Raw genomic sequence first — 25,437 nt, 5'->3', positions numbered from 1 at the left:
GAACTCAAGCTGTGGTAATAGGTTTGTGTCAGGGCTTAACACTACTGGGTCCTTTTATTAAGAACTGGTAGACAGAAGACAGAAAATACATCACTTGTGCGTGGTTGTTCTGGAATGTTCATTTAATCTGAAATTTTTAAAAATATATAATTTCCATTACAATTAGGTCCATAAATATTTGGACAGAGACAACTTTTTTCTAACCACATTTAATTTTAAATAAAACAACTCAGATGTACTTGAATTGCAGACATTTAGCTTTAATTCAGTGGGTTGAACAAAAAGATTGCATACTAAAATTTTTTTTTTTTTTTACACAATCACTTTATTTCAGGGGCTCAAAAGTAATTGGACAATTGACTCAAAGGCTATTTCATGGGCTGGTGTGGGCAATTCCTTCGTTAGGTCATATCCATTAGGCAGATAACAGGCCTGGAGTTGATTTGGCGGGGGGGGTACTTGTATGTGGAAGATTTTGACAACAGACAACATGTGGTCAAAGGAGCTCTCCATGCAGGTGAAACAAGCCATCCTTAAGCTGCAAAAACAGAAAAAACACATCTGAGGAGTGTCAAAACTCAGAACTCGAACGCCAAAAGACCCGGACATCCACGGAAGACAACAGCGCTGGATGATCGCAGAATCAGCACAACAGCCAACCAAGTGAACAACACTCTCCAGGAAGTAGACGTATCGATATCCAAGTCCACCATAAAGAGAAGACTGCATGAAAGTAGATACAGGAGGGCGCACTGCAATGTGCAAGACACTCATAAGCCTCACGAATAGAAAGGCTAGATTGGACTTTTCTCAAAAACATCTATAAAAAAAAAAAAAAAAAAAAAAAAAAAAAAAAAAAAAGACGGCACAGTTCTGGAAAAACATTTGTGCGACAGATGAAACCAAGATCAACTTTTACCAGAACGATGGCAAGAAAAAGTATGGAGAAGGCGTGGAACAGCTCATGATCCAAAGCATACCACATCATCTGTAAAACATGGCGGAGGCAGTGTGATGGCTTGGTATATATAAAATTTTGTTTTTAGGGCACTGCTGCCTAGTGCCAGAACAAATACCCAACTGATGTTAAGTTCTAACATTTGTTGGGTATTTGTTTTGAGCCAGAAGTGGCATGAAAAGGTTTCCAAACACACACACACACACACACGATAAAAGCAGGAAACAAAGGCACATACTTTCCCTCCTATCAAAGGGAGAACATGCATTTTTCCAGCCTGGCTCTCCTTCACCGAAGACACAATCAGACAAGTCCCGCACAAGATAACTTGTCGCCTTGTCCATCTGTTCACAGGTAACTGCATCTTCCCCTTTCGAACATTGTATATGCCAGAGAGTTGGGTGCGATCTGAAGTGCCAGTTCCATTAGGCTTACCTGAAATGAAATAGTGAAAAGCGAAATTCAGGTTTTTCAAAAAAAATTTAAACACAAACAAAATAAACATTTTGTGAGAAAAGTCGTTTGAACTTGCTTGCTCCTTATGAAGCAAAGTAAGTGTCCACACACCTAAAGCTTGTGTCAGGTCAAAAATGTTTTACTAGTTTTTGATTAAGTGGGGAAGGATTAAAACTGCAGCCGAGATTTTATTGCCGTGTGTGGCTCATTTAGAAAGAACGCCTCTCACCTTCCGTGAAATAGACAATGTTTTACTTTACAGGAAGTGAGGTGATATCTCCAACAGCAACACAGACAAAAAGACTAATTTAGGCTGGGTCTTCACGGATGTTTTTAAACACTACTACCACGTTTATATGCACTTTTATTAGCGTTTTAAAGCTTGCCCTTAAAATGCTGGAAAGCGTCTGTCGCATTTTCCAGCATTTTTACCGTGTTTACGTTACAAGCGGAAAAAGCCTCCATTAAAATCAATGAAAGCGTTTAGCCACGTTTTCTCGCGTTAACCCCACATTTTAATTTTTTAAACGTTGCATGCAGCGTTATAGATAACGCTCATAAACGTGCCTCAAGGTAACATCCTGGTATAGATTAGCCCATTGAAATGCTTGGAAATTTAAAACATGGTCTTTTAAAGTCTCAGGTTAACGCTGGGGAAAACATCCACGTAGAGTAGACCGAGCCTTAGAACCTATTTGTTTCCATGTGTGTGCGCTCTTTCTCCTTTTATCCTCACTTACTGTCTGGTAAAGTGTTGAATTTGACAAAAAATAAGGGGTAAACTTTAATGAAATTCTGGATAGCAAGAAAATGCTGAAGGGTTTTAAATCTTCCTTAGTCTATTCAAAGAGGTGGAAAAAAGTTTTTGACTTTTTTTTGACATGGCCAATCAAACCATGCTTTATTTATTTATTGCAATGTAAACACTTACAACATGCTTTTATATATAAAAAAAAAAAAAAAAAAAAAAGTGGAGCTCTCTTTTAGGTACATTGGCTACCTAATTTGAGGGATCTTTCTCAGCACCAAATTTTATTCCTATGTTTCGCACATAATAGTAACCTGCTAACGAAAGGTTTTTTTTTTTTGTTTTGTTTTTTTTACACACTGTGTATAATTAAAGGATACAAGCAATGTTTTCCCTACATCTAAGCTGAAAGTGAACAAGCCAAGTGTACAGGAAAGGATGAGTATGTTTACTAAGGAGAAAAAACTTTTTTTCTATAGTTTTAACCCCAAAGTACTACAAATATCCAATGAAAGCAAGATGAAGGCGCAAACAGATGACATATTTATGAAAACAAACAAGTGTCAGACCTTTATTTACCAGAGTACAGTAATGTAAACCCCAGCCTTGTGTGTAAGCTGGGCCCAGAGCCCACTGATAAGTCAGAGCCAAAACACAGGCACTTATTGACCATTCTGCATCTACACAAGATCATGACCCTAGGAAAACACTTGTCTGTATGTGCACCAACACTTAGAATGTAAAACTCAATAAAGACTTTTGTGAACAAAAAAAAAAAAGTTAATTAAAAAAAAAAAAAAAAAAGCATGGAATGCCAAGAAACCTGCTGAATTTATAAAGCAATTCTTCCCCATAACCAGTGCAAAGGTTTCTCATTACCAAGGTATCATACAGGAAGTATCTCATGATGGGTAAAAAGAAAGATCTCTCTCTCGCTCTCAAGACATTTGAAACTTTATTGTTGTAAAAACATACCTACGGCACTGGTTACAAGCATATTTCTAAGCTTCTGAATATTCCAGTGAGCACTGTTAGGGCCATAACCTGGAAGCGGAAAGAACATAATTTTACCCTAAACCAGACACGACCGAGTGCTCCATTGCAAGACTTCTGACAGAGGCGTTGAGTAAAGCTACGTACACACGTCAAATTTTTCTCGCCCGACAATCGGCTTTGGCCGGTTATCGGGCGAGAATCTGGCGTGTGTACAGCCCCCATCGTTCATCGTACGTGGATCCGTCCTGGTGGATCCACGAACGATGAACGACAAGCGATCCTAATGCAAGGGAAGGGGGGGAGCGCGCAGCAGGAAGCCGTTCCGTCGTTCTCCCCCTCCCCTCTCCATAGAGGAGAACAGTGCTGTACAGCACTCGTTCATGCATTGTGCAGTTCTTATCGTTGGAAAGGATCGTGAAAGATCAAGACAAGAATTGCACGTGTGTATGTGGCTTAAGAGTAATCAGAAAAGAGTTGTCCAAGAGCCAAGGATTACTCACAGAGAACTTTGCAAAGACCTTGAATTAGCAGGTACACTTGTTTCAAAGAGAATAATAAAGTAAAGTAATGCACTCAACTAATATAACCTCTACGCACACTAACCAAGCAAGACTCTGCACAAGAAAACACATGTTAAAATTCATTTAAAGTTTTCTGCACAACATTTGGACAAGCTAGTGAAATACTAGGAGAATAAAGTATGGTCCAATGAAACCTAAACTGAACTCTTTGGATGTCATTGCACACACCATGTTTGAAGGAGAAATTGCATGGCTTAATACCCCCAAAAAATACCATACCGACAGTGAAGTTTGGACCTGGGAATATCATGGTGTGGGACCATATTTCAACAGATGGGACTGACTTTGTTTAATTGAAGGAAAGGTGCATGGAGAAATGTACCAGGACATTCTTGATAAGAATCTGCTGCCATCCACCAAGATGCTGAATGATGAAAAGATGAAACGAGGGTGGACAATTCAGCAAGACAATGATCCCAAACACAGCCAAAAAAACTTTCAGAGTTTTCAGATTTCAGAGAAAGAAAATAAAGCTGATGGAATGGCCAAGTCAATCACTTGAAACCAATTGAGAATCTATGGAAAGAACTGAAGATCAGATTTAATAGAAGAGGCCCTTCAAGACCGTTTGTAAAAATCACACCTGAGCAATATATGTGACTTGTTTCTTCATACAGGAGGTCTTGAAGAGGTCATTACCAGCAAAGGATTTTCTACCAAGTATTAAATACATTTCATTAAGCTTTAATACTTATTCCCTGTGCCATTCCACGTTAATACACAATTTAATTTATATACTTTTTTTATTATTTCTTTGTATGTGTGGATTACTATTTATTACCAACATCCAGTTTAAATTTCAGGTCAGTAGCCCCATTTGAAATATTTACTGGTGGAAAAAAAAAACAAATACGTTGATGTGAACCTCTAAATGGAAATGGTTAGAGTAATTCACATTGCCCAGTGTCAAAAATTTTATTACACAATAACCCGGCAGGCTCACTCTCCCTCAAAAGACATTCCCAGATGTTCCCTAACATACATATTTCTTTTATGTTGCAAGTCATTTAATTAACAACTCCCTTTAGATACCTATGGTGATTACTTGTCTAAGGGCATTCATAATACATCAAGATGGTAATTTAGCCTACAACGTTTATTTGCTTTATGCAGCCAGAAAAATGGAATTAAAGATGAGTCGGTGTCTACATTCAGCCACATTTTAGCTGTATCCATGTCTTGTTCTCTAGAAGTTAAAAGGTTAAATAGGAACCTTTATTTGGTATATTCTAGAACAATCATTGTAATCTTTCCTTTGTGCCCTATGATCAAAAGTAGATCAGCAAAAGGACTGTTAATGGTAAAAAATAAACTTAACAACTACTGCAGCAGCTGTTCAGTATCCCTGTCATCCACAACTACAAATGCCAAACCTTAGGTGCACAGCCAGCTTGAGGGTAGCCAAATTCTATGTGCTACCAAACTATCTGTATTTATTTATTTGTACAAAATGTATTAAATATGGGAGGGAACAAAAAAGTTTCTGGCATCACCAATACCACACACTTAGCGGTAAACTATTTAACTTAAATGTATCCAGAGACCTAAAGCTTGTGTGAAGTCAAAAACGTTTTACTAGTTTTTGCTTAAGTGGGGAAGGATTAAAACTGCAGCTGAGATTTTACTGCCATGTGTGGCTTGTTTAGAATGAACACCTCTCACCTTCTGTGAAATCAACCACGGTATACCTTACGTTAAGCGAGATGAGATCTCCAACAGCAACAAAGACTTATTTAGGCTGGGTCTACACGGACCTTTTTAAAAACGCATGTAAACATTACTACCACATTTATATGCGTTTTTATGCACTTTTATTAGTGTTCTAAAGCTTGCTTTTAAAATGCTGGAAAATGTCTATGTCCCATGCCCTCATTTTGATAGTCAAAGTAAACAAGTATCTCACACTACTCTATAAACCCACAAAGCATAATTCAGGCGCTTGTTCATCGGCAGTAAAGCCAATGGAATCATAGTACAAAGGGTGTTGTTTTTGACTAGTGAATTTACTCAAGCATACCCTAACATGCTATTCAAGAGTTCAATACTACTTGTCCAAATGGATTAGTCAAGTTAGCAAAAGAGCCCAGACTTCTGCATAGGGAACTTCTATCCACTGAGCATCATTAGCCTGAGATCAGACAAAAACAAGCCACTTAAAAACAGGGGCACAAAACAAGGTGGGGGTCATTGTCTCTGATGGATGCTTCAATGCAGAGTTCACACAGGCAACAGAAGCAGTGACAGAATTAATATATTATATCCCTTTTCCCATGGTGCTTTTTATTAACCTGGTAGTCATGCATGTTCATAGTAAAGTATTTTTAGCCAACATTAAAACCGTTGTCATCTGTAAAAGCGGTGTTAGAGGGCATAGAAACATGACAGGTTTAATGAGCGAGTAAAGAACGATAAAGTAAAAAGATTACGAAAAAAATAATTCAAACTGTAAAGCATACAAAGACTGCTTTGTATGGGAATTCATTGCGTCACAATCTTAATTCAAGAAAGGCATTTTAGATAAATTGGAGAGAAAAATCCAACAAGTTAGGGCAACGTGTGTTAGGGCATATATTGTTATCTAGATGCAGAAATCGGCACTAACAGGTTCATTACTAAAACCCCACAGGGGGAGAAAATATAAAAAAAAAAAAAGTAGAAAATGTACTTTTTACAACAGATTACAGAGTATTCCTCAGCAATAACCTTACTTTCAATAATTATCATAGATTAATCAGCAAGAGAAATTGGGTGTAATCATCATTCACCCTAGAAGCACAACACATTGTAACAAAAATAGTATTGCTTCATAATCCCTATAATTAATTCCACACAGCGGAGGAAATACATCAGGTGAAAGTGCGCAAGTTAGCTATCCCTAATGCACAATAACATTCTTTTAAAAATTAGAACAGAAAAAATCTACAGTGCTAAACTATAAAATCAAACCACAATTTTAAAAGAGATAGCAAAGCCCAGCCGATCACACGCCAGTGTGATTAATATGAACATATAGTAATAAATTTTAATTTATGTTTGTCATTCATATAAACACTGTTTTACTGAAGAGGAAAAGGGTGTGAGCACATTAGCAGCTACAAAACTGTAAACAGAGTTCCGCCCAAGTGAAGTTTAATTCACTTAAGACACAGGAAGGCCCCTGAATGCACAGACAGCATACAACTATTACAAACGTTTAATAAACCAAGTGAAAAAGGGGGGAAAAAAAGGGGGGGGGGGTTTGGGTAGATTATTAGGATAGCCTAGAAATGTATTTTGTTTTAGGAGTAGATTATATGACTATATTGGCTTGGGTCAATCTCTTCAGGTGTTTACTTCAGGAGCGAATCTCATTTCATACAGACATCCCTGTGCAAGATAAGTGTGGAATATTGATCACCTACTTTGTATAAGTGCTGCTGATTTCCTTCACCCACTTTCAGTCTACAAAAACTCCTATTACACAGGTCAACAAATAATTTGTTTTGATAATCATCAGAAAACACAGCAAACTTTTCTAAATCAGTTTTTTTTAGCAAATTTCATCAAATCAAATCTGTTTTCAGTTTTTCCCTAACACGTAGAGTTCCTGAGTTGGGAGTACTATTATAGTTAACATTGTATGTGCATGTATTTTGTCCTAAAAGGTAAGAACCATTGAATTAAATATTAATACATCTTCAGTGTGAAGTAAAATAAGGTATACTGTGGTATAGATCTACTGAACAGTGTCAGTCAGGTACCATTGTTTCTTCAGAAATGCTTGGAGTATGATTTTCTTGTGTACTCTTTGTCTGGATTGTCGCAGTACAGCATCCAGCAGTAGTCAGCCATCATACTTTCTTTACAGAAACCTTGGTAGTGGTGCTCAATTAACTGAATGTCCTGGTGAAAACATTCTCCTTGTTCGTCACTCACCATACCAAGATTTTCCGGGAAGAATTCCAGATGTAAGTGCAAGAAATGTATTTTTCATGACATGCGTCAACCCAGTTTCTGCTATGAATCAAGCAGATTCTGAACCAATGACCGTTAGATCCCCACAGATGTTCAACTGGTGTGTTTTATACCGGATTGCTTCAAGTAGTAACTCATGTTGTCATAAGACTCATTTAGGTTAACGGAATGGGCAATCAGTAAACTTGGTTTGAAATTACCATTATGCAGTAAGACTGCTTTCAAACTTCTTTTAGAGGAATCAATGACGATATGCCATTCAGATGGAACATGCTCTTATGACAAACTGGTAAAGAGTGCATTTATATCATTAGAGTAGAACAGTGAGCCATCACTAGTGAAGAACGTTCTCGTCAAGTTACGATTTTGTTTTCTGTAGTGAGTTACAGTTACACCCTTTGCAAGCAAGTGTTTCTGTTTAAGCCTTGAAGCAAGAAGTTCTGCTTTGTCTTTGGAGAGATTTAGATCATGAATGAGATTGTTCAGCTCTGCTTGTGTAAAGGTCACAAGGTAGTCGGGATCAGATGATTCGGGGTTGTAACTGGCTGCAACTCCAGTGCATTCCTCATCACCTTCTACAGAAGCAAGTCCATTATGTGGCGGTACCGGAACTGGCAATGAATCATCATGGGGAACAGGCCTAATTGCAGAATCAAGGCTGGGATATACAATTTTGTGCTTAGTTTTAGAGAATCCATATTTGTTGACGCGGCAAAAATAGCAGTCGATTAGATGGTCTAGCGATTCTCGCCACACCATTGGGATTGCAATGGCATTGCTGCTTTACGCTGAGTTAGCCAGTCACGCAGTCCATTGGAACAACTGGTACAGATGACATGTGGAGCCCAAGATTCATCCTGGTCACCAAGTAGACAGCCGAAATTTAATTTGTATATATTTTTTGGCAATTTGGCTACGTTGTGCTTTTGTCGCGAATGAAACACACAGGTAACAGAAACTGTCTGGATCATTAAGGCAATTTCTAGGCATGATGACAAACGAAATCAATCGCAATTAGTGAGGTCTCGAACCTTAAAAAAAGAAACCTGTCGATAAATGTTGTAGTTTGTTAAGGTTATTTATAAAAAATTTCACACAATATATAATTAGCTGCATCACAAAAACTAGATGTGCTAGGAAAAAACTGAACGCAAATCTGAAGTCTGCATAAACAATACTACAAAGCCCACATAAAATTATATCTGAAGAAAATGACATGTTGACCTGTGTTAGCAGTTCTCATGTGACAGGGGTGACAACATGGAGCGCATTTCATAGACCAGCAGCGTTACCCAATAATGGGAAGTTCCTCAACAAGAATATGGCAGGATTATCATGTATTAATTTTTTCAGTAGAAGCTGTATATAGGCAAGATAAAAAATTTTTAAATTAACACTAAACATGATTTTAATAGTAGTAATAGGAACATGACAAAAAAAAAATAAGTAATCTAGATTGTATAGATAAATTCATTCTCTATAGAGATGTGATAATATCAAATCACACTAAACTACTTTCAGCAGGACTACAATCACAACATATAGTTTTATGTCTGGAATTCATATTAGGTACAGCCGACTACAGCAAGTGTCCCCAGCGGATTGCAGTTTACAGTGCACCCAGCCTGGGGGATCTGCTTCTAATTACTACAGATCTGGTATGACATAACAAAAATGCCTCTGGGACTACTGTTCAGATTTATTCTATTAACTGCTAAACGCGGTGTAATCCCTTTATGACAACATCTCTTCCCTTATGTAATGGTTTTATAGCGCTTGGTAAAGTTCATGGACTTGGATTGTAGTGTTAATTACTTGCATATTTTGTAGCCTAAAACTAATGTTAACTTTGATACCTTCAGCATGAAAAAATGTTTGTACCATTTCCACCAATAATAATAAAAAAAAAAAAGGAAGAGGCACAATAATTCTCCAGATACAACTTGTAAAACTATATATTCTATATCAATTTAAACACACCTGAAATCCTCAAATTCTCATTTACATCTCCAATTTTCTTTAAAGCCCAAATCCAAGTAAGGACCTTAACTTTTTCATTGCTCTATCCACATTTCTCCTCACTTTTATGATTGACACAAGCAGCAAAGAAAATGTTATACTAGAGCAGACTTTTCCAACATTTTTACCACAGGGATACCGTGCTAACAATTTTCATGGAATCCCTTGATAAAACAAATTTTGCAGTGGGGAGAATGTCTTCTACTACAGGTGTGTATTGGCAAGAATTTAGTGACATATTATAGATCACAATACAGATGTTATGATTCAATATAATGTGATACTGTAAGCAAGGCGATATTTAGATTTTTTTTCTATTCCTGCTAGAACCTCACCACCATATGAACCTAGATTGTGGCCAATATTGAAGCAATATTGCTTGAAAGTGATTGATTTCCTCAGTCCAGTGATGTCATTGCTGCCCGTTTGTGAAAATATCAGGTTGTTCTGCAACTGGCAAAATGGTGACTGTTAAACATAATACTATGATACCTGAATGTATGAATCAAAGTATGACTAAACAATTTGGGATACTTAAGTGTATAATTTGTTTTCCTTTCACCAAGATTGGCATTGTAATGCCGCTTACTCGGCCAGTATTGAAATGTCGCTAACATTGCCCACCCCAATCTATGCAGGAACCTTTAGACAGTAAACCAGCCAAACCTCAAAGAACTCTGAGCAAACAAAATGTTAACCTTAGCTGAGAATGTCTGTAATAGATTAAGAAAGGTTTAGAACCTCTGGCAGTAATTTATTTCAATCCACCCCCAAGAGAGATTTCCCTTACCGCTTGTCTAGGTGATAGGTGTCAAGACATGATGTGACACTAAAAACCTGATAAAAACTCCAGTATTCTACAATTCTAAAATTCTTTTTTTAGACCAGTGAACAATTGTTTTGCTTTAGGTGCAATTTAAAAAAAAATTACAAACTGATTTTGTTGTAATGAGCCAATGTAATAATCCTACATATATACCTAGAATTGTTAACGCTGTTCCTGAGTATGAGTACATTTAGTTACTGATTAATACAAGTATGATTAATTCATGCTCCTAGAAAATAAATGGTCTCATTTATGACACAATGATGTTGAGGAGGGAAAAGTCGTTCTTAGTGTGCACCTAGTATATAGCAGAATAACCCTAAATACATGCCACAACATGCTGGTAAAGAAGGCATTTTAATTGTCTGGAAACCTGCATACATACAGAACTTGGTGTAGATGGCAATATTACTCCTATCAGAGTAAGGCATTAGGTACTGCTACCCAATCAAGTTTAAATGCTATGAGCAAAGCTGCCAAAAGATGTTTCGTGCAATGGGAGCTGAAGAGAGTAAATTCTGAATAATGCTAAGGGTTAAGAAATATAGATCCACACACACACACACACACACACACACACTTTGTAAGGCTTCTCTCAGAAGCGAACTCCATATTCCACACACCTAGAACAGTTTTAAAATAGTTTTAGTTGCTGGGTGTTCTGCTACAGGAGTACATTTAGGCAAACAGGCTGATGATTTGGGATTGCATAAAATAGGTTCCATAGTAAATTTTTGTGATTTCCAACATGCCCTGAAAAGTTTGCCGAGACTTTTTAATAAGTTTAATATTTGCTTAATGATAAACATAACAGAAGTTAAAAACATTCACATTATTATTCAATTGCTAAGCAGCTAATTAATATTAGAAAACACCTTGCAGAATTACTTTTAATCAAACTACTTTTGTCTGTAATCATTACTTACAGTTAGGTCCATAAATATTTGGACAGAGACAATTTTTTTCTAATTTTGGTTCTGTACATTACTATGAATATATAACAATGTGAGGAACTAAATCCTTTTTTAAACACAATCACTTTATTTCAGGGGCTTAAAAGTAATTGGACAAATTAAAAAGCTGAAAATAAAATGTTCATTTCTAATACTTGGTTGAAAACCCTTTGCTGGCAATGACAGCTTGTAGTCTTGAACTCATGGACATCACCAGATGCTGGGTTTCCTCCTTTTTAATGCTCTGCCAGGCCTTTACTGCAGCGGCTTTCAGTTGCTGTTTGTTTGTGGGCCTTTCTGTCTGAAGTTTAGTCTTCAACAAGTGAAATGCTCAATTGGGTTCAGATCAGGTGACTGACTTGGCCATTCAAAAATATTCCACTTCTTTGCTTTAATAAACTACTGGGTTGCTTTGGCTGTATATGTTGGGTCATTGTCCATCTGTATTATGAAACGCCTCCCAATCAATGTGACTGCATTTAGCTGGATTTGAGCAGACAGTATGTCTCTGAACGCCTCAGAATTCATTCGGCTGCTTCTGTCCTGGGTCACATCATGGATAAACACTAGTATACCAGTGCCACTGGCAGCCATGCACGCCCAAGCCATCACACTGCCTCCGCCATGTTTTACAGACGGTGGTATGCTTTGGATCATGAGCTGTTCCACGTCTTCTCCATACTTTTTTCTTGCCATCATTCTGGTAAAGGTTGATCTTGGTTTCATCTGTCCAAAGAATGTTTTTCCAGAACGGTGCTGGCTTTTTTTTTTTTCTTTTGGATGTTTTTGAGCAAAGTCCAATCTAGCCTTTCTTGAGGCTTATGAGTGGCTTGCACCTTGCAGTGCACCCTCTGTATTTACTTTTATGCAGTCTTCTCTTTATGGTAGACTTGGATATTGATACGCCTACTTCCTGGAGAGTGTTGTTCACTTGGTTGGCTGTTGTGAAGGGGTTTCTCTTTACCATGGAAATGATTCTGTGATCATCCACCACTGTTGTCTTCCATGGACGTCCAGGTCTTTAAATCAATTGTGCAATTACTTTTGAGCCCCTGAAATGAAGTATTTGTGTAAAAAAAAAAAAAAAAAAAAAGGCTTTAGTTCCTTCCATTTTTATGCAATCTTTTTGTTTAACCCACTGAATTAAAGCTGAAAGTCTGCACTTCAACTGCATCTGAGTTGTTTAATTTAAAATAAAAATTGTGGTAATGTACAGAACCAAAATTAGAAAAAAAAAATGTCTCTGTCCAAATTATTTATGGACCTAACTGTACAACTGTGCAGTAAGACTCATCCCAAAGAAAAAGCATCTGACCAACATCAGCCGGTAGAAGAACAAAAGATTCAAACATTTTTGTTCTGTGCCCTTTAAATACAGATTTTGGGTCTTGGTATGTAACCAGATCTTCTCAAAGTAACATTTGCAAAAAAACGTAGATGCCACAATTAACAGATCATTTGTCAACATTTGTCAGTTTGCTGCAGCTGCTGTCATCTCCTCCTGAGCCTTGAAAAGATGCCAGTGCACATTTGCTTGACTCTACCCTTGCTGAAAACACATCGTGTGGTGCATCAGAACAGGAATTTGTAGGATTCAGATTGCATAATACTGTTAAAAATAGAAAAGCAATCTATACAGAGAAATTGTGGTATATTTCACTAATACAATATTGCTTGCCTGAAGAATGAATGGGCATAGCAACAGACATGTAACAATAGTTCTGGTGGGAGTATATTCTGAACAACTAAAATATAACTGTTTATACATACAAGAACTAGAACAGAGTTGTATTCACATCTACTTATTGGTATCCTGCAAAGATAATATCTGCAACAACTAAAAAAAAAAATAAAAAAAATAAATTAAATAAAACAGATTTCTTGCCAACAAGATGGAAAATTCCCCCCTGGCACAACATTTGGCATTATGCCAAGTAAAATGACAGCAGGAAATGGAAGGAAAAGGGAGCGGCAAAATGCATATTTATAAAACACATCAAAACAAAGAAAAGAACTTAGGGAAAGGCTGATTCAACAAATCTTGAGGAACTAGAGGTCAGTGGAAGGAAAAGAATTTATGAGACTCCTAGTCAGTAAACATTTTATTTCTCTGGGTTTAATACAGTGTAATGAGAAGTAGTGAAAATGTTGCAATGAATATGGCATAAGAAAGCTTGTACGATTTTTGTCTTTAGCAATGTTTCTCAACCAGGCTTTTTGGAATCCAAGGGTTCCTCCAGAGATTGCTATAGGTTCCTTGAGCAATATGCCTCTCAGAGCAGTTTAACTCATACCAAAGATCTTTCTGGCTATCAGTAAGGGTGACATTCTTCCCACATGCCAGCAATGTATGCAGAAACCTTCCCACTGACCACCACAGTAATGTACTGTGAGCTGTAAATATAGTAATTTTAGTGGGGGTTCCTCCGGACCTGTAAGTTATTTCATGGGTAAACGATGGCTGATTGATGCACAACTGCCGACTCTTAGATCTTGCAGTAGTTGCACAGACTGGAGGTCAAGGTGTGAAAATGTGATTGTAAAATGCTGATGTTAACGTTTTGCAGTGTACAAAATCATTTGTAAAGTTATTGGATACTGTTTCCACACAAATGAGGCATGTTTTCCTATGTTAGCAGATCTAAGTGTTTTTTCTTGCATTTCGTATATTAAACGGCTCAGCATCATGTGGGAAGCTCTCTAAGTTTGTCTAATGTATATAAAGAACAGAAAAATACAGTCACATCTGCAGTTCTCCATGCCACATATAAATAATGCTGCCTTGCCCTCCTGCTGAACTCTGCTGATACAGCCTCCATCATTTCAGCACCAGGATCCTGAAGCTTTTGTATGCAGACACAAAACAAGAAATGCTACTCCTGGCACTCCAACACTACTGACCTAGTTTGATAGAACACAGCCAGAAATAAAACTGCTCTAAACAAATGCTGTCTGGGGAGAAGCTTTCATAGGGTACATCTAATTTGAATAAACTTTGAAGTAAAAGGTGAACATTAAGCATGATTGACTGAAATATCCCATCAAATCATAGTAACTTCATTGTGTATGTCGTTGCGTTGTGAAGAAAACCCCCCAACCTTTGCTGATACAAGTACTCATTGATTTCTACAACTCAACAGAAATTGACCTTTGATTTTAGACAGAATGTTTTTAGCCAAAAACCTGAGACCTGTAAATCTTTTAATGCAAAAATCATAATCGGACATCTAGTAATCACAAGATATTCTAATTATTCCAAAGGAAAGCAATGTCCCACCACTAAACAGCATGGTATTTGATCACATGGTTCCCCAACACCACTGTATATAACTTTTTAGTGTGCAGGCACAATGGTTTGTCTTTAGAATGCCATGTAGGGCCAACTTAACATTGTGCCTGAGTTGTTAGCCCCCTTTCCCATACAAATGAAAAAGAACACACATATCTTAAATACCAGGCTTAAAAATAAGGAAACACCTGTTTAGTTTATACACTCCCAATACTACACTTCGCAGCAAGTTGTTAGCATTGTCTTGGAGATTAGACAAACTTTTCCTACAGGTTGCTGAATGATGATTAGGGGCAGAGCTGGTCAGTCAGCCAACAAATTTTAATGTGGTGATGAGAAATCACAAACTCCACATTCCACTCAGTACAGGTGTTTAGTTCTTACTATAAAAGCTGTAACCAACAAAGGCAACACAACAAATAACTACTCGCCTATATCTTCCCACAAGTATCAGAACAAAGTTCAAATCATGCCATTTTCAAGCTTATCTGCAGTTTTATTGTCATAATTAAGGCTTTGCTTATAAACACAGATTAGTGGTTTTATGAACCATTCTACCATGCACAAGGCTAAAGAAAAGTAGTATTTTTCTTCTATAGGACAATTCATACACATACATGTTTCACACACACTTCATGTAATCAACACTCAAAGCACAATACATTTCCACCTACAATAATGTGCATTACCATACATTTTTATGTTCTTACATTTATTTCAATGAAAACTGCATAGGTGTGAATAGTCTACAAAGCTTCTCCCGTATTTTCGGAACAGCAGTTATAAAGGCTTGTGTATGTCCTAAAACCTCTTAAAAATCATTCCTATTTTTTCCCTTAAATGTGTAGGAGAAGACATTAATATAGTGATGCAGCTTTGGTTGCTGGTACAACCTAGCGATCCCAGCTTCCCTTGCGTGTGCTGAAGGAAGTTATATAACATAATCGCTGAGCAAAAGAAGAAAAGAACATGGTAGTGCCCTGCAACAGAATAGTAAGTGTTGCCACTTCAGTTATGCTTTAAGCCTTTTACCATGATATCCAATTTAGGCAACACAATTTAGTTTTCATGATTGGCAGGGAAGACAACAAACTGCAACTACAAACATGTTTCTTGTTTCAACTGGACACCCAATAGGACCAGCTAAGTACTACAAGAAAACAGAACACCGTGTGTAGATTAGCTTGGTTGTATCACAAACATTAGGCTCTAATAAATATCTTTAGTCAACAAATTCATCATTTCAATTGATTTAGATATTTTTTATAAATCGCTACATAGTATACAAAATTAACACAAGTACATTTTATAGGTGTGCATAGTCAAACATATATCGAGCATGGAATTGTAAGCTAGGATGTAGCAAACATTTACAGGCATGACTGAGAAATCAGCACATGCACATTTCTATTAGGTCAGACTATTAATGCACACAACCAGAGAGGGAACAGGGAAGGGGGGGGGGGGGTAGTGTGGGAAAATTCTGTTTTTTAAGCCAAGGTCAAAATTCTCAAGGAGTCCTTAATTCATATGTAAATTAAATGTTAGAACCTGGTAGTGAAAATCTTTGTGACATGAACAAGTAATAACCCAACCTACCAGCAAGCAGATTGCAGGAATCTACAGAAACAAGGACAACTCAAAAGGAAAACCCAATAGGCAAAAGAAATTAGCAACAATATACTTGAAACAATGTTCACAGCAGAGGTTATTTTATAACCTGGGACATGGCTGTGCGGTAAAAGCTTGACCTCAATATTTTTTTACCAGTTAGCTTAAATGTTCCACAAAACCAAATTATCAGAGATAGGTATTTGATATACCTGACTGCACTGTAAATGTCAGAATGCGTGTTTATTATTTTACACAGAGCGAATTGTGGTTTTATTATGAAATAAAAGTTAATAGGAATTTTGCATTTTTAAAAAGTTTGCTATGATTCTATGTGTATGTCTAAATGTAAGGTCAGTGCATCAAATATCAGTCTATAAAAACATGTCATTTGAATGCATTTATGAACTTTTATAACCTTAAATTTGTACCTGTTGAGTCACCTTCTAGAGGTCTTTACTTTGAGCCCTTATAGCCGCCTGCAGACTACCTGGATTCCTTACCTACCTAAATGTGAGCGCTGTTGCTGCCCCCTCCATGTAATGATCGTACATAAGCTCACAGAGGAAGACGGCCAATGTCAATGTTCTGCAGGGAAAAGCAATGTTTATTTTTTGAATACATATTTGCCGATCTGTCCAGCAGGCCATTTACCATGGGCCTTTCCTAACAAATGTCCCCAATATAAATGCATTATACAAATTTGTAAAACAAAGTAATTTCTTAGTAATCATTGGTAGGATTAGAGAAATTTCCTCCAATGCACCATACACTGTGTCCAAGTCTCTCTAGATGTGCATGTAACAATAAAAGGGCCATTCAAATGTAGGTATGCCAGTATTCTTCAACTTAAATTAGGTAATGTGTTATTTGCATTCCTCCTATACTATAGCTGGAACTACAAAACACCTCCCCTGAATAATGGAGATGATATGTGTTCTGCCATCCAAATCAGGTGAGCAGCCTAGGGTAGCAACATTGCTTCAAACAATATACGATGAGTGAAGTGTTGGCACTCCAAATCAAGAAGTGTTTCTGGCAGGACCACAAGCATTTAAAGTTCAAACTCATTCAGCAACCATATCATAGGACTTGTACATTGCAATATATGACATTTTTGTTTTTGGGGTTTACATACAGCAACACTTTGCAGGTGAAGTTAGTACACACGTTTGGGACCACAGATTACAGGGCTAGTAGTAACACAAATAGGTTTCTTTGTAGCTCTGTGCACACTGTTCCCTGGCGTTCAGCTGATCCCAGAAACTGAAGATGTAAAAAAAAGGAAAAAGCAAAACAAACACTGCACTGTTTCCTGCATCTCTCAATGAATGCAAAGAGCTTCCCGCGTTCACAGAAAGATGAATAGACTTGGCAATGAGTCAGATTTCATGCAATCCTGTGAATGATCACGATTCAGCTTTCCTACCAGCTTCATATCAAAGCATCTACAGGACCCCCAGAAGAGCAAGGCTGTTACAGCGCCTCTGCTTTTAACATTTCAGCTAAATTTGTTACGTCACAAGGAATAAGACTTTCAAGAATTCATTAGGAAAATGAACAGCGATAATACCTTACAACCAGTCATTTCATAATATGCTTGCATCCCTTATATCTATACTCATAATTTTATTTATTCAATTTTTTATGTGTTTTTATCACCTACAACTATACAAACAAGAGGGGGAAAAATGCATGAACAGCAAAATAACTATAGCAACCAATTGACTATTTTTTAGCTCAATACATATTTTACTTAAATCTAAACTGAAGACAGATCTAAAGACACAAAAATTAATGTAGCTCGACATTTATGAATACACCTTACATGTAAATTTTTATGCAAAACCTTTATTTCCTATGGTATCAGCTTCTAGCAGTCCCCTTGTACAACAGAGCTCAGACTAGGAGGATGAAGTTCTTTCTGCAAGGCTATATCCTAACAAGGAGTTCATCGTCATCATCTATGTGGCTTTTCCCTTTTCCTGCCCAGTCATAGGACAGGGACAAAACCAGTATTATATAACCGCATAGACAGGGCCAAGCTTTGTTAAAGAGTTATGCAAGTCTCAAGAACAAACAAATCTTTTGCCAGGTAAAAGAGTCATTAGCCAACTACCTGGAGCTCATGGCAAAATATATTCATGATCTTGTTTAAAATACAAACACCTGGCTTTGCTCTATAATAGGAAGTGAGCTGGGTGGCTGTAAAGCAGCAGAGTAACCATTACCCTACAAGTGTGATGGGTTTACACCATGCACAAAAGGTCCCCAAGGATCCCTGCTGATCACAAGAAGTGGAAATTGGTGCATATAGCTTGGCATTTCTGGCACATGTATTGCATTTGATGATAGCACACATCTGAATATCTTTATATCTCTATTTTATGTGAGTGCTAAGGAAGCTGTCCTTGTTGCAACTTTGAGTCCCTGCAAAAACACATTACACAGATTTTAATGGACATGTATTGCATCCCCTCAATTCACCTAAAATATTCAGATGGTCAAGTCAAGTTGAACTTCTTTTAGAATTCTGTCCATACCCTACCGATCTAGATGTAGCTTTCATGGACTTGCAAACAATGAATGGTTATGACCACATTTTATTGTTTCAAAATTGTTCAACACAACTCTAAAAATGTTAAAATGCTGAGCACTATATTATGTGTATGCCAGATAAGCATAGTTTTTGAAACCACACAACGCTCAATCTTCAACCCAGAGTTTTTTTTAAGCCCTGTATTGTGACCCACATATAACCACCCGAAAACAGCCGGCTGGTTACTGAAAAGTGCAGGGTGGTGCGCCTGGCTAAAGGGACTGGGGAGAACACTATAGTTGTGGCCTTCCTCATATATGAAACAAATATAGAGGCCAATACTGCATTGTCTCAGCCACAGACACACAGTAAAGGGTAACACTGGCACACTGTTCGGAATTGATGGGGCATTGAATTTAAAGGACATGCACATGTTTGTACCTATTATGTAGCCATCACTGAACTTCAATTTTTAACAAACCAATCACACTTTTCATCTGCTCTGATGCCTGAATAAAGATGGCTCGATCATTCTGAGGGGAACAGCAGATAAAAGCATTGCCAGAGGAATATTGAGATCTTTGTTAAAAATGTAAGAAATATCTGTAATTGTTAAAAATGTGAAATATATGCATATATTTACCATGAACAAAATACAAAACACCAAATGTATGCATATTCACTAGGGTCACTACAAAGTAGTATTAGGCTCAGGGGGGACAGCAAGGTTTGAACGCTTATTTGGTTAAAAAGGGGGCTAAAAAGCAGATGTAGTTACTATATCTGCATACACACAAACACAGGGCCAGCGCAGCTCTACTTCCACCCAACCTCTGGGTTGTGAGCAGGCCCTTGGCATCCTGTATGGTAGGGGTATGACATCAGTGCAACCACTGAGCACAAGCACAAAGCCGCCAAGGGAAAAAGCTGCAGGGCAATGCAGGCTCCAGGTTTTCACACAGAATCTGCAAGCATAAAAAGCTTGGAAAACACACCAAATCACATTGCACAATAAAAGAATAAAGCACAAAAGTTGTGAGCAACTGGGAGTTAGTGACTGACACGGAGGTCAGCAAGATTCCTAGGACAGGTCTGTCAAGCAAAGCTGACTTATAAAGGGAAGTTTTACTGCATGCGTCCTAATGGTCATACAATGTACAAAAAGGTGGCCAATATAGACTTCATTACAAAACTTCACATGGCTTTAATAACCAAAATATTCCATGAAAGTCCCAACTTTGTGAAATGGTTGGTATAACATTCTAATAGTTGTTAGGGGCCAATAGACTGGCAGGAGATGGGATGCAAAATGAAATGTTAATGATCCAGTATTTTTACATTACTGGCCCGTCACCTCAACTGGGACAACAATTGCAACAATTTGACAATGCTGCTGGATTAAAAGGCCTGGTGGGTTGTCGTTTGGGGACCCAACCCAGATATACCAATAAAAATGCTGCAATTGTTCAATACAAAAAGTTTTAAAGTTGGCAAAATTAACACATAACTAGCATCTCTGACATTGGTATATCACTGTAGATCCTACCACCAAAAGCAATTATTAAGCATAGTTCTCCCCAGTCCAGTTTTGGGGGTGGTCCGCCCACCTGCTGTCATTATTCCGCCCTGCACATTTTCAGCAGCTCTGAATGGACAGCAGAGAGGCTGCTCTGCTCGATCCGTTCTCCGCTGATAAGAGCTGATAGCGGATTAGAGCCGGGTGGAGTGAGGAGAGCACAGCACAGATATGAATAGATCGGGACACCGGCCGTCCCTCCCCCTCTCATAGCTGTGCAGAGTCTTTTGAAAAAAAAAAAAAAAGCATTGTACAAACAATGTTTCTGCCCTGTGGGTGTGTGTAATGACATCATCAGAGCAGTGTGTAAATGCTGCATGTCACATTCCTCAGCCTTACAGCTCTCTGTGTATAAACCTTTATATCCCCTAAACTGTATGTCATAATGACTTGCAATTTTCAGGGTGCACAGGGAACACTTATAGTTAGCACCATTCACAATTTAAGCAACCCAGCTTTTACAAATTTCATGATATGAAAATCAGAATTGTAAAATCTTGTGAAAATACAACACTGGGGTTGCAGTATTAAAAGCAAGTGTGCCTTGGAGTCCTAAATTAAAAATGCAAATTGGGGAACCCCGGGACCACTTACATAGAAAGGAGCATTGCAGAAGGGCCCCTAACTTTATACTTATCTCTCACAAATCTTTAACTGCAGTGCTCAACCCAGGATTTTTTTTGAGCCGGGTGGAAAGAAATTGTAGGCGGGTGGCAGCCCCTGTTTTGTGACCCAACTCTTCAGTAGCCACATAAAAACAGCTGGGTGGTTACTGAAAAGTGCGGGGTGGTGCGCCCAGCTAAAAGGGGCTGGGGAGAACACTGAACTGTCATAATATGTTAGCCCATCTGCTTCTCTTCTATGAACGCTAATTTGCTCACTTCTAACACTGGAAACCCAATTTCTCTGGAATGGGGAGGTGTAGGAAACTGAAAATGTGTGGGGGAAACCTGTGGATAACACCCCTAAAGTTTTATCACAGGGGCATCATTGGAGCATAAAAAACTCTGCCCATTAAAACAAAATTGGGGTTCAGATACTGGTAGGGTAAGGTATGGGTACCTACATTTTCAGTTTCCTGCACCTGTGCATTCCACATAAACTGGGATTCAAAGAACAGAAGCAAAAGGGGCAAACTAATACAATTATGATTTGGTGAAATGTAGGTAAAATATTTAGGAGGCCCCCCCAATGCTTCTTGCTATATAAGTCGCCCCAGGGGATCTTAATTTTAAATTTTGGGCTCCTAGGTGCACTTTCTTATAAAACAGCAACCCAAATGTTCAATTTCCACAAGTTTTTAAACTCGCGATCACCATATTTTGAAATTCTTGAAATTACAAAAAGAAATGTTGGTTATTAGTAGCTGTACTGTGTACTCCAAAAATTTTAGGTAATTACTACCAACAATTTGAGAGATCCAAAGGATTGAACGCAATGAGTTGTTAGGCTGCAGAATCTGACAAGCAGACTTTACACACACAGTGATCATACTGTGGGAGGATAAATTTCACAGGCACTTTTTGTTTTTGGCAGTGATGAGGAGGGCACTGGCTGTCCTGCCCCCATCTGCGATCACATGTATGATGCTCCTTGTGTTACCAAGGTATACCGCTAGGAGGTGACATGTGAAGGTAGGCTGAATTCACATTGGCAGTAAGGTTGCATTTGATGCGTTTACCCCTCACTTCTCACCAGGAACCACTGCTGCTTGAAAAACTGCTAGGCCTGAAAAACCCAGCACTTACCGCCTGTTACCAATTCCAGGTACCCAGCTGTTATCACCGGTTACCAATCCCAGGTGCCCTATCAGGAGGGGCATTTTTTTTACTGCTAATGTGAACTAAGCCTAATTTGTTAAGCCACATTGATCACAGCATTACACTATTAAAACATGGAACTCTCGGGAGTTGGATTAAAATACACAGTTCAGACTGTTGGGGCATAATACAAAAAAAAAAAAAAAATTGAAAAATTGTATTCTTACAAGCCAGGCATAGACAGAGTTGGACAGGCATAGAAAGTTGGAACAAAGTATAAGGGGTAGGTCGAACACTGACACAATAGCAGGGGTTACTGGATACATATGGCATAAAAATCTAGGAGCTCCAAATTTTCTGTGTCTAGCCCTGGCCACTTTACCACCCAGCTACAGTTTCCCCCCAGCCGCCTGAAAAAAAACTTTCTGGGGAGAACACTGCTAAGTATATTCTAGGAATAATTTTGTTTGATGCAAAGCGACAGGTCTGCAAATGATTGGGTCAGTCCTGTCTATTCCAACTCTGTAAAATAGTGCAGTACAAGAAGATGAGAAGAGAACCACTGGGGTACCTTCCGAATTCTAGGCAACAATAACTACTACAACCACATGGAGGCAAAATATTAGGTCTTTAACAGTTGACATGTGAATTCAATCAATATTCTAGGTGAAAGGTTGTACAACAAAACATATGTGTTTTTGACAGATGTGTAATGTAGTGTTTGAACATTTATGTACACAAAGTCTGGTCACCAAAGTCCTACAGTCTTGCAAAAATTGAACAGAAGTGAGATGGTAAAATCTGCAAGTATGGAATCTAAAGTGATTTAATATATTTAAAATGACTATTTACAGCAATTTCAAATACAGAAAACACATTAATATCACTAAACAAATGTTCAAGTAACTAGAATTATCACAAGCCAACAGGCAGTGTAGTCCTGAAAAGAACACGAGAATTCCATTAGCTCAGATACTATTCTCAAGCTCTCCTCCAGACTCCATATATAAATGGATGACACAGGACTCCACATAGCAACAGGTTCCGGAATTCCTCTGCTGAAATTCTCAAACTAGGAAGGCAACATGAAAAAGAAAACCACATCCAACACAAAACAAGATGAAAACACAGTTGATTCTTGTCATTTGTTTTTTACAGTAAAGAAAAGCACACACTTATTGACCAACAGGGTCACACTGTGCAGTGTTGAATGTTCAAAATTATCAGTGCTACCAAGTAGAGCAGAAGAATGCGAGCAAATATTCCGGGATGCCACAAAAGATTACTAACCAAACAGTTTATTCAGTGTAGTGGTGTGTGCTACAATCACACACTGTGTAGGCACAATGCATCACCAAATACAAAGAGGGGGATTCATCGATTTGCATGGATGCCTACTAAAACCTGCACATTCAGCAAAGCAACCATTTGCTAACCTGTTTACCATTACTGGGAAGCACTGCAGATACAATCCTGACACAAACACGTCATTCAGCCAATACATGATAAAAAGGCAACTGTTGCCGCAAATTGGGACTGGAAAGATTAAACGCCCATACAAACGTCAAGTTTCTGTCGCTGAAAACAGACTTTTATGATCGTTCCAGGTGACTCCCGCATTGGAAATGACAGTAGTTGTCCCTGGTTGATTGTTCAGCAATCTGTCATGCTAAAATGACATCGGGGACACAATACAATTTGTGCCCCGAGAGGATCAACTTTACTAAACAATGAAGAGTTCTGCATCAATTAAAATAGTTTCTCCTTTTTGCTAGTGCATTGGCAGCCCATTTCTTGTAAATGGGAGACAATGCACATTCATTTGTGCTATAGCACGCTTTAGTGTAGATGAGCCCAAAAAAAAAAAAATGAGAAAAAAGCCCTAACACAAGTTTTATTAAAAAAAGAACTGCACAGTATTGGAGAACACAACCAACCACTTACTTTCATCACAAGTGTTTTTTTATTTGGAAGATCTTTTGCTTTTTTTTTTACTACTGAAGGGTTACCTTTTACTATCTGCATGGAGTTTATATGCTCTCCCATGGTTTACATGGGTTTCTACCCACATCCCAAAAATGTAGGACTGTTAGGAACATTAGATCTCCTCTGAGATACAGATTGTGACAAACAGTATATGTTGTTGCAATATGAATACCCAATAATTTTCACTACACTGTTGCTCTGGTGATAAGATTGGCCTGGGTTACCAGGACTTTTCTCAGGTTCTGCAATGAAGGGAAAATGTGGGGTGCACTATAAAAGAACCATTCCGTTCTCCAAAAAATGAATGCCTGACACGTGAAGATTCTGAAACCTGGAAACTGGATCTAGTAGAAAATAAAAACACTGCAACATTGTCCAAGAGATCTACTCTTTCCATATAAGAAGATACCAACTGGTTGTACTGATCTTTTTAGCACACAAGATGGGTCAGACCGTCTCTAAACATCCACAAAACACATGTGGTGGCTTTACTACCTGCTGATCAAACCCTCCCACCACCAACACAACATGCTTCAAATCTCAACACATCACACAAACCTGCGACACCTGTCTATCAGGACATCTAACACAGCCAGACACAAAAAGAATCCTCTACACCTGGACTTGTGCAGTGATAAGAATAATAAGAGAACCTGCAGTGAATTCATCCTTAGCATATCCAAAACACACTGCAACAAAATGAAAAACAGAATAAAAAAAAAAAGTTATGCTTTCAGACAGTAGGAGGTAATCCTTAAATTTCCTGCAAATGACTTTGCCTGAGGCACCCGGAAGCATTTCAGCAAATCACAGTGTTAGGAAGCTGCAGCGGGAGCTAATATGTGTCAGATTTTGTAAATCCTGCTACAAAACTGCATGAGCACCAGGATTTATACTGCCTTATTTCTGTGTCAGTATAGAAAATGTCAGTATGGAAAGTAGATAGATTTCATGGATTATACCTGAACAAATGAATTGCCCTCATTCTAGAAAAAAAAGCGTAAAAAAAAGTGCAACACCCTTAAAGAAAAAAAAAAATGCAGCACCACCTTCTAATTCTTCATCGCCTAGGCGATCGAGAATGAATGGGGGTTTGCAGAGCCTCCCAGAATACCTATCATGCATCCTGGGAGGCTCCTTGGTGTTCCTTCTGCGCATGCTCAAGCATCTCGGGCAAGTGCAGAA

General features: G+C 38.1%; 1 protein-coding gene across 1 annotated transcript in view; it reads right to left on the bottom strand.

Moving 5' to 3' along the window:
• PHLPP1 (PH domain and leucine rich repeat protein phosphatase 1) overlaps positions 1–25,437 on the bottom strand; it is a 64,916-nt gene that overhangs the window by 36,957 nt on the left and 2,522 nt on the right. The window contains exon 2 of the mRNA XM_072411816.1: positions 1,197–1,393. Within this exon, the coding sequence (XP_072267917.1) occupies positions 1,197–1,393 (197 nt within the window). The remainder of the gene's footprint in view (positions 1–1,196; positions 1,394–25,437) is intronic.

The sequence above is a fragment of the Pyxicephalus adspersus genome, chromosome 5 (assembly GCF_032062135.1).
Source record: "Pyxicephalus adspersus chromosome 5, UCB_Pads_2.0, whole genome shotgun sequence".
In the NCBI taxonomy this organism is placed as follows: domain Eukaryota; kingdom Metazoa; phylum Chordata; class Amphibia; order Anura; family Pyxicephalidae; genus Pyxicephalus; species Pyxicephalus adspersus.
The sequence above is the reverse complement of the archived record's forward strand: the minus strand, read 5'-3'. Positions and strand labels throughout refer to the sequence as shown.